At 43.8% G+C, this 10842-nt stretch overlaps 1 protein-coding gene across 1 annotated transcript in view; it reads right to left on the bottom strand.

The window, feature by feature from the left end:
• Window positions 1-573: 573 nt before the first annotated feature.
• LPXN (leupaxin) overlaps window positions 574-10842 on the bottom strand; it is a 39161-nt gene continuing 28892 nt past the window's right edge. The window contains exons 7-8 of the mRNA XM_007953881.1: window positions 1164-1312; window positions 574-843 (exon numbers count right to left, since the gene is read on the bottom strand). Coding sequence (XP_007952072.1) covers window positions 574-843; window positions 1164-1312 — 419 coding nt within the window. The remainder of the gene's footprint in view (window positions 844-1163; window positions 1313-10842) is intronic.

The following is a 10842-nucleotide window of genomic DNA, read 5'->3' as shown; positions in this document are numbered from 1 at the left end:
CTAAAACCCACTTCCCCTTGAAAAGGAGAAATAGACCGAGGGAAGATATAAAGAGCTGAGAGTGGTGTCACAATGCCTGACTATGGGGAGGAAGCCCACAGCAGTGGCTGTGGGAAAGTGAGCCACAGGGAAATGGGGGAAATGACAGGGGTCAGCTAAAAGGGCCAAAGGGAAGGGGACCAAGGAGGGCCATCGGTAGGGGTGAAATGGAGAAATCTCAGAAACCTAGTGGCGAATTGATGGTATGTAGATGGTAAACACGCCTGCAGAGGAACTGGATAGCAAGATCCAGAACTAAATCCAACCACATGATTAGAAGCAGAGGAAGAGGAAGGTACGAGGAGGAAAGAAAAGGAGGAGGAGAATACGAAATCGGCTTGTTGCCTTATCTAGTGAGAACACAGGCAGTGGAAAATTTAAGCCTAGCCATGTAACGGGTAAAGGTCCTTTTCTGCTCATCACTCTTACTTTCTCTATAAGCCTATTAAGCAGAAGGTCAGTAACGAGTATACTCTTTCATCTCTTGGTTTAAATTTTCTGAGGGAGCTGAAGAGGCTGTAGGTTCAGGCAGGATTACAGTGGGAACAGCTTATTGAAGCAGGGTTGGCAGTAGGTCTTGTCATTCTGCTCCCGGAAGATGCCCTTCGACAACTGGGTCAGGCAGAAAGCACACACAAAGTGCTCCGGGTGGAACTTGTGCCCCATGGCGCTGATGCAGCGGCCGGTGATGGGCTGCCCACATCCACGGCACAGGGTTCCTCGGCGGTGATGGTAATGCAGCTCGCAGAATGGACGTCCGTCCAGTTCAAAGAAGGAACCGGCAGAGAAACTGCTGAAGCAGTCCTGGGGATGAGAAGAAGACAGGGGAAAAGACGTCAAGAAGTCAAACTACCTGGCCGAGTCCAACGTTTGGTCTTGAAGTCCTGCCAGACCCCCTTGCCAGTCAGAGGGATTTCACTCAGGTGCTCGGCAAATGGGGGCTAGCGTAGTGCCAACTTGCAAAGCAGACAAGCAAATGCTCGCGACAGGTGTTATGTTCTGTTTCTCCTTAGGAAACCCACATCATTTCCACCCACTGTGGACCCTTTACTCTTTGCAGCTCTGCCTCTCAGAGAGAAGAACCCCTGGCTTTCCCTAAATCCAAAAGATAAGAGTATACAGACCCCACACACAAAGCATTCTGGGTGCCAGACAGTGTCCATGGCTGACAGGTAGTTTTCCAACACGGGGCGGTTGCAGCCACCGCACCTGGGTGAGAACATGGCTAAGAAATCCTTTCGGCAATATGGCTTCTTGTCCTTCTCATGAAAGCCTGGGGAGAGAAAATTAAGGATTTGCTGCTTTAGTTTGAGCCTGAGAGACACCAGTGATCTAACTCTCTCAACTTCATCATCAAAATGTGGCTGATAATAGCAACCTACCTTAAAGGGTTGTTAGAAGAAATACCTGAGATAACGTGGTAAAATGCTTTCGCATCGTGCCTGGTTCATAGCAAGCATGTCGTAAGCATTGGCGGCTGTCTGGGTTCTCTAGTGCTGCTATAACAGAAATTCCATGTGGTGGTTGTGGTTGTGTGACACCTTGGCTGGGCCTGGTTGAGTGGCTGGGCAGCTGGTGGTAGGTATGCCCCATGAGGAAACTGGCAATCAACTCCATGGTGGGATCTACCACAAGCAGCTGAGTAGCTGCCTTTGGGATGTGGTCTGCTTCCCGTATATAAGCAGGAACTTTGGGAATGGTCTCTAGCCTGTGGCACACTGGACCCTGCATGTAGCCGTGTCATTATTCAGCAGCCTGCCATGCTCTGCCGAGCTGAGAACTTACAATGGACTTAAGTCAATGGCCGGCAGTGTGGTTTGGTGACATCGGGACTGTGCCTTTTTACTTGTCAACCTTGAGGCTTCTCAGCCTCAGCAGCCAGTAACTGTCTGAGTGAAGAGACACCTCTAGCTCCAGGGGGCCGGCAGCAGGAGGCAGAGCTGGACTCCAAGGTTGAGGGGCTTTCCCCCAGCCCCTAGAGCCTGGCACTTTGAACTTAAAGACTCCCAATTGTAAGAATAAACTCCTGTTTGTTTAAGCCATCCCATTTGTGGTTATGTTTACTGTCAGAGTGGCACTAGGTAACCAGAACACACCACAAAGGGGCTGGCTTTAACAAACAGGCATTTATTCTCTTACAGCTTAGGACGCCAGAAGCCTGAGTTTAAAGCGCCAGCTCTAGGGGCTGGGTGAAGGCCTCTTGACCTCAGGCTTTACTCTGCCTCTTGTTTCAGGCCCACTGGAGCCCGAGGCTTTCTCTGACTCACCCAGCTGCTGGCTGCATGACTAACCTGATGAACCCAAGCTCACAAGTAAAATAACAACATGGCAGACCACTGGTTCGAGTCCAGGAACCATCCCCAGATCAGCAGGCAACATGGCAGGCCAAGACTCAGCCAAAGGCAGGGTCCAGATGTACCAAAAGCTAGAGACCGTGCTCAAAGCTTCTCCTTTTATACAGGAACCAGGCCACACCCCAAAGGGAACGACTAGCTGCTCATAGCAGATTCCACCACTGAGGTGATTACAATCTCGTCAGGGGGAAAAACGACATCCAGCTAGGTGTCCAGTCATTCAAAACCACGGCCCCGCCAAGTTAACACACAACCTTCACTACCACAGTGGCTACACCTTTTCCGTGCCTTTCCTCTAAGTATTCCTTTGGCCTAGACAGTTCTGCCCCAGACCTTGACAGGCTGCCCCTTTTTGTGACTCAGGAATTGGCTGAAAATCAACTTACCAGAAAGGCCTCTTCTCATTCTTTCTCTATCACTACATCTTTTCTTTTCTTTTTAATTCTTTTGGTCTTCCTACCATTGACTAGGAACTCTAGTAGTGTAGTACTTAAGGTATTTGACTACTAACCAGAAGGCTGGTGGTTCAAACCCACCAGCCACTCCTTGGAAGGAAGACTGGGCAATCTACTTCCATAGTGATACCATCTCGGAAACCCAAGGAGGGGTCACTAGGAGTCAGAACTGACTCAATGACAGTGAGCTTGGTTTTTTGGTTTTAGCATTAACTGCCACCTAATATCATCCTGTTTATATTCTGTCTTCCTTCACTGGAACAGTAGCTCTGAGAGAAACTAGATATTGCTGGTTTTGTCACCATGACATCTCCAGTACCAAAACAGCACTTGGAAAAAATCACCTAATATTTTAATATAAAATACTACTAAATTATAATAATAATACTTCTTACTCAATAACTCAATTTGTGATAGCAAGAATAGCTAGGAACTTAGGAACATACTATACAAAAAAAAAAAAAAAGAAAAAGCAATTCTGGGTAGCTTAGGCTTCATGTAGGAGCTCTGATAGCATAGTGCCTAAAGCACTTGACTGCTAACCAGGAGGCTGGCAGTTCAAACCCACCAGCCACTCCTCAGAAGGAAGGTTGGGCAATCAACATCCATAGTGATACTGCCTCAGAAACCCAAGGAGGGGTTGCTATGAGTCAGGTCTGACTCGAGTGCATATAACCACAACATAGCCCTCATGTGGGGACAGATGTGGCAATCTGCTTCCGTAAACATTACAGCCTTGAAAATCCTATGGGGAAGTTCTACCCTGTCCTACAGGGTCACTGTGAGTCAGAATCAAGTCAAGAGCTGTGGGTTTAGCCCAACACATATTATACTATTGCTGTTGCTACATGCCGTTGAGTCAATTCCAACTCACAGTGACCCTATCAAACAGAGCAGAACTGCCCATAGGCTCTTCTGGGCTGTCATCTTTACAAGAACAGGTCACCAGGGCCTATTTCCCACAGAGCCACTGGGTGGGTTCAAATGCCAACTTTTCAGTTAGCAGCCAAGTACTTAGCCATTGTGCCATCCAAACTCCAAAAACCAAACTCACTGCCATAGAGTCAATTCCGACTTATAGTGAACCCCATTGGGTTTCGGAGGCGGTAAATCTTTACAGAGGTAGATTGCCCCATCTTCCTTCTGTGGAGTGGCTGGCGGGTTTGAACCGCTAACCTTCTAGTCAGCAGTCAAATCCCTTAGCTACTGCACCACCAGAGCTCCTTACTGTACCATGAGAGCTCTATAATTAAGAGTGGAATACTGGCACATAAGTAAACAGGTCAATGAAAAACAATAAAGTTCAGAAATTGACCCAAGTGCATATCGAAATTGAGTATACAGTAAGGAAGCATCTCAAATAAGCAAGGGAAGATGTATGTGAGTGTTGGGACAACTGAAGAGCCATAAGTAGGAGAGACAGGCAGACAGACAGACGAGGTGGGAAGGAGACAGAGAAAGAGAGGGAACTGGATACGTACCCCATACCACATACTAGAATAATTACCAAATGAATCTAAGATCTAAATGTAAAAATTGAAATCACACAAATACTTGAATTAACAATGGATAGATTCATGTCCCTGGTTAAATTTGTTCCTACATATTTTATTCTTAGATGCTATTGTAAGTGGAACTGTTCCTTTAATTTCTCTTTCTGATTTCTCATTGCTGTGTATAGAAACTCAACTGATTCTTTTTGTTGACCTCTTACCCTGTAACTTTGCTAAATTCCTCAATTAGTTCTAGAATCTTTCTTGCAGACACTGAACTGGACGTGTAGAAACTGCTGAATTGGTGTATGTTTTGTTGTAGAAATCTCAGCAACAAATAAATAAAATTTTAAGAAAATGGAATTGGAATTGGAAAACTGTATACGTATGTCTTAAATTTCAAAAGCAATGAAAGATTGATAAATTTATCTATATTGAAAAGTATGCATGACCAAAAATCACCATAAGCAAAGTCAAATACAAAGGATAGAGGAAAATATTTGCTAATTATATTCCAGAAAAAAAAAAAAAAAGCTTATGTTCCTAAAATAAAACCTCACTCACTGCCATCAAGTCAGCTCTGACTCATAGCAACACCTCCTTGGGTTTCCAAGGTGGTATCACTACGGAAGGAGATTGCCCATCCTTCCTTCCGAGGAGTGGCTGGGGGTTTGAGCTGCCAGTTTTCTGGTTAGCAGTCAAATGCCTTAAAAAAAAAAAAAACTCACTGCCGTCCAGCAGGATCTGGACCCGACTCATAGTGACCCCTCCTTGGGTTTCTGAGGTGGTATCACGATGGAAGTAGATTGTCCAATCTTCCTTCTGAGAAGTGGCTGGTAGGTTTGAACCGCCAGCCTTCTGGTTAGCAGTCAAATGCCTTAGGAATGGTGCCACCAGAGCTCTAAAAAAAATTAAGCCCAAAAGAGAAATGAACAAAAATATAAAGAGATAGTGACTAGACTCAAAAAGGGCAAATGGCTCCTTAACCTTTGGAAGGATACACAACCTTAACTTACACAAAGAGCAACACAAAACTAATGTAAACTGTATAATTTCTTACCTCTCCAACAGGCAAAAGGCCAAAGTTTGACAATTTACTCTATTGGTGATCCTGTGGAAAAATAACCCCTCTTACCGGTGTTTCGTTCTGCTGTACACAGGGTTGCTATGAGTCAGGACCAACTCGACAGCACCTAATGACACAACAGCATACATTTCTAGAGGAGCTCTCATGGCACAGTAGTTCAGTGCTCAGCTGCTAACCCAAAGGTTGGCAGTTCAAACTCACCATCCTCTCTGCAGGAGAAAGATGAGGTAGTTTGCTTCTGTAAAGATTACAGTCTTTGAAACCATATGGGGCAGTTTTGCTCCATCCTACAGGGTCACTGTGAGTCAGAATCGACTCGTTGGCAATGAGTTTGGCTTTTTGGTCTACTAGAAATTGTTGTTGTTGTTAGATGCCGTCAAGTCACCTCCGACTCATAGCAACCTTATGTGCAACAGAATGAAACACTGCCTGGTCCCGTGACACCTCATGATTCCTATTATCCCTGAGCCCACTGCTGCAGCACTGTGTCCATCCAGCTTGTTGAAGGCCTTCCCCTTTATCATTGACCCTCCACTTTGCAAAGCATGACGTCCTTCTCCAGAGAATGGTCCCTTTCTGACAACACGACCAAAGTAGATGAGACGAAGTCTGGCCATTCTCGCTTCCAAGGAGCATTCTGACTCCACTTCCTCCAGGCCAGATCTGTTAGTTCTTTTAGCAGACCAGGGTACTTTCAGCATTCTTCACCAACAACACAACTCAAAAGCATCCCCTCTTCTTCGGTCTAACTTATTCATTGTCCAGCTCTCACATGCATTAGCCACATCTTAGTCTTCAAGGAGACATCTTTACTTTCCAGCACTTGAAAAGACGTCCTTTCAGCAACAAATTCCTATTTGCTGATAATTACATATCTGGCAAGGGACTTATCTCTAAGATCGATGGAAAACTCTAACACCTCAACACCAAAGGAATTAACAATCCAATTGAAAGATGGGCAGAAGACATGAATAGACACTTCACCAAGGAGGATATTCAGGTGGTCAGCTAATACATGAAAAGATGCTCACAGTCATTGGCCATCAGGGAGATGTAAATCCAAACAACAATGAGATATACCGTCTCACCCCAGCACTGATGGCAAGGTTCAATGAGACAGAAAATAACAAATGCTGGTGGGGAAGTGGAGAGATTGGGATGCTCATACACTGCTTATGTGACTGTGAAGTGACACAATCACTGTGGAAAGCAATACGGTGATTCCTTAGAAAGTTGGAATTGGAGACACCATTTGACCCAGCAATCTCATTACTAGGTATATATCCTAGAGAGGTGAGAATCAGGACAGGAATAGATACATGCACGTTCATGTTCATCACAGCACTCTTTACAATAGCAAAAAGATGGAAACAACTTATGTGCCCATCAGCGGAAGAGTAGATGACCAAACTATAGTACATACACATACTGGAATGCTATGCAGCACTAAAGAATAATGTAGAGTCTGCAAAAACTTGCATAACATGGATGAACTTGGAGGACATTGTGCTGAGTGAAATAAGTCAACCACAGAAGGACAAATATAGTATTAGTTTGTTGTTGTGGAGGGTCAAGGAAAGGTTTATATAGGGAAAGAAACTTTCTTTTGGTTGCCAGGGGTGGGAGGGGAGGGCAGGGAACACTGCAAAAAAAGAAAAAATGCATTGACCCATGTCACTTTAGTTTTGTGTATTTCACTGTACATAAATTATATTTCCATAAAATGCATTTAAAAAAAAAGGACGTCTTTTGCAGCAGATTTGCCCAATGCAATACGTCTTTTGATATCATGACAGCTGCTTCCATTGGTGCTAATTTTTATATAGATAAATTTATCAATCTTTAATTGCTTTTGAAATTTAAGACACACTAGGAACACTAGTTTGTATTTCTGCTAGTGGAAAAAGAAAATATGACAAGCACTCTGGAGGTGAAACTCAACAAAATTACAAAATATTTACCCTTTAATCCATCAAACCAATTTCTAGAAACTTATCTCAATGATTAGGGAAATTTAAAAAAAAATCACATATACAAATCTCTTCACTGCAACAATGTGTATAATAGCAAAAGACAGGAAACAACTCTAATGCCCATTATTAAGGGATTGGTTGAATAAACTATGGCATATCCCTATAGGGGAATACTATGCAGCTGATACACCCTGATGCTAAGGACAAGATTGTATCATAAATTATTAAGGTCATGTTAAAATGACACAGTAACTAAGTCCAAGCGGCTACCACTGGCCTCCAATAAAACAATTTAAACATACAAAAATTATTGTAATTAATCAAATCATATAAATGTAAAAAAATCTATGTGTTTAAAATCATATTAAAATAAGAAAGACTAATTGGCCTCCACTGGGTGTTGTTAATGAACCTTGTCATTACTCAGACCTGTAGCTCTGGTGGCATAGTGCCTAAGGCATTTGAATGTTAACCAGAAAGTTGGTTGTTCAAACCCATCAGCCACTCCACAGGAGGACCGGACTATCTACTTCCGTAAAGATTTACCACCTTGGAAACCCAAAGGGGGTCGCTGTGAGTTGGAATTGACTCAGTGGCAGTGAGTTTGGTTTTGGTACCAAGGAAAGGATCAAATGTCATTTATCCCACCTTTCCTTTATGAAATGTGTTTCAAGATAACCAAATAGTTGATGGTGAAAAATGACCTTTTATAGAATTTCAGCAAGTAAGTGTAGAAAGAATGATAGAAAGTTTTGCATTTGCAAACCCTAGTGAATTAATAGATCTAGGCCATGATTATCAGTAGAGAACTTTCAAAGGAGGGATCGGGTTGACATGATTTGAAACCTGAAGTCAATTTTAGCATCAATAAAAGTGTGACAACCGGTCACTATATACCTCTTGATGGGATTCAATAGGACGTGCCCAGCACCCACAAGTAAAACTTATTCCCCTAGCCCCTAAATAAACTCACTGCTGTCAAGTCAAATCCAACTCATAGCGATCCCTCCTTGGGTTTCCGAGGCTGTATCACTACGGAAGTAGATTGCCCAACCTTCCTTCCAAGGAGTGGCTGGTGGGTTTGAACCGCCAGCCTTCTGGTTAGTAGTCAAGTGCTTAGGCACCACACTACCAGAGCTCTGTCCAGAATTGACTAGAGGATGTATAAACAGGCGCACATTTCTTTAAGGAATTCTCTTGTATTTACTCAGAGAAGCTGCCTAAGTTGGAGAGGGCACCATTAGCAATCCCCTGAGGGAGTACCTTCTTTGTACTGGTTCCAACCGAGGGCTTTACCTTCAGTTCTTAATTGAAACTGGCTTCTTCACCGCAATGCTTGGAAATTGATACTAGCCCCATTTTACGTATGACAGAAAGGAAGCTTGTTGAAAAAGCACACAGAACTAGTCAGTGGAAGTGCTAAGATTCAAATCCAGGTCTAACTTCAGCGCCTGACTTAAGTGCCACTCCCCTAACTTAAATTCATCCTGACCTTGATCTTTCTATGGGAGTTAACAGCATCAGCTGAGCATCAATATCAGAGCCCGAGAACTTCGTAACCGTGAGAGCGCTTCCTGTGCTCTGCTAAAAAGAGCATGGTGCCAAAGTGCGCCCAGTGTGCTGGAATGTACCCCAGTCAAGAGAACCCACTTGGGTAGTTGTGGCCAGAACAAAAAAAGGCAACAGGAGCAGCCTGAGGTTGGAACCCAAATCATGTAGCTGCAGGTTTTACATGACCTCTGGTCGCTCTTGACACACCCTGCCTTGTTCAACTACGTGTTCTTTGAAAAGCAGACAATTTAATAAAACTCTTATTTAGAGATTAAACAGTCTCTACAAGTAATTGTATAAGCTGCCTTGTGTTCTTCCTCTAAACCTTTGAGATACAGAAAAACTCACTCTCCTTTTTTTCATTTTATCAAAGAATTTCTAGAGTTTGATCAAAAGCGTGGTGCAGTGGTTAAAGCACTCAGATGCTAACTGAAAGGTGGGAGGTTTGAACCCACCAGCCGCTCCATGAGAGAAAGATGTGGCAGTCTACTTCCATAAAGACTACAGCCTTGGAAATCCAATGGGGTAGTTCTACTCTGTCCTATAGGGTCGCTCTGAGTCAGAATTGACCAGACACAATGGTTTGGAATACAAGAAGGCCTACCACTTAAGAAAAATACACACTCCCAACCACCTTTCTTGCTGTTGTGTGGCACAGTAAAAATTTCGCATGTAGAAATCACCTGAAGAGCTTGTTGGAACAAAGATTGTTAGGCCCATTCCCAGTTTCTGATTCCACAGGTCTGGGATGGGACCTGAGAATTTGCATTTTTAACAAGTCCTCCAAGGATGCTGATACTTCATAAAGCAAATGACCTAAAACTGAGCTTGCCTGTAAGTAGCTGCGACTTGAGAAAATTATAAAGCATACCAACTAACCTAGAAATGACCCTCCTCTAGGCTTCTGAAGGGCAGCTGTCTCAGGAGTAGGACAACAGGAAGGTAACAGCCTCTGCGTCTACTAGGGCAACCCTCAGGAGAGGAATCTAAAGCAGTCAGCCCAACTCGCTGTGATACCCCTGCATTTAGAAATCCAGCAAATGGAGGAAGTTTCAAGACTTACTTTCCTAGAGGCTCTCTCTGGGGCCAATTACCTCTGGAGGGCAAATGAGAAACACTGACAATTAAAAGTGCCACAGAGTGGGGGAGGGTGCTTATACACTGGGGAAGCTCTCAGCCACAGGGGAAATTAGGGAGCACCTGCCTGGCCTGGATAATGAACAATTAAAAAGAAAGACAGGTAGGCACTGAGGACCTGCTCCCTGAGGGAGGATGCCGGGCCCCGCTGTGCTTAGAAACTTTGAACCTTGAAGAGGAATTCTCGGAGCTGAAACAAAAATGCAGATGAGTTTAATTTCCCAGGAGACTCAGTGGTTAAGCTGTCATTATAGAAATTCTCTGTGTGACTATGTGGCTTGGGGTAAGGCAGGGCACTATCTAATTAATAGATTGATTACATGGTGGGAGACCCATCTTCAGAAGGCCACCAATAAAAACAGAAATACAATCCAAGAGGAGTTGCTGATTAATAAATGGCCTTTTTTTTTTTTTTGGTCAGGTGTCACAACTTATAGCTATGTTTTAAATGTGGTCTCATATTTATGTAAAGTGAAAAATGACCCAAAACAGTATCCAACTAGCCATGCTGTTTCAGAAGGAGCCAAAGTCAAGAATAATGAGATAGTGGCTAAGGCACTTGACTGCTAACCAGAAGGCTGGAGGTTCAAACCCACTAGCCATGCTGTTTCAGAAGGAGCCAAAGTCAAGAATAATGAGATAGTGGCTAAGGCACTTCACTGCTAACCAGAAGGCTGGAGGTTCAAACCCACTAGCCACTCCTCGGAAGGAAGGTTGGGCAATCCTACTTCCGTAGTGATACTGCCTCGGAAA

This window comes from Orycteropus afer, unplaced genomic scaffold, assembly GCF_000298275.1.
Source record: "Orycteropus afer afer isolate SDZICR_OR568_19922 unplaced genomic scaffold, OryAfe1.0 scaffold00419, whole genome shotgun sequence".
Classification (NCBI taxonomy): Eukaryota; Metazoa; Chordata; class Mammalia; order Tubulidentata; family Orycteropodidae; genus Orycteropus; species Orycteropus afer.
Note: the sequence above shows the minus strand (reverse complement) of the source record. Positions and strands in the feature narration are given on the sequence as shown.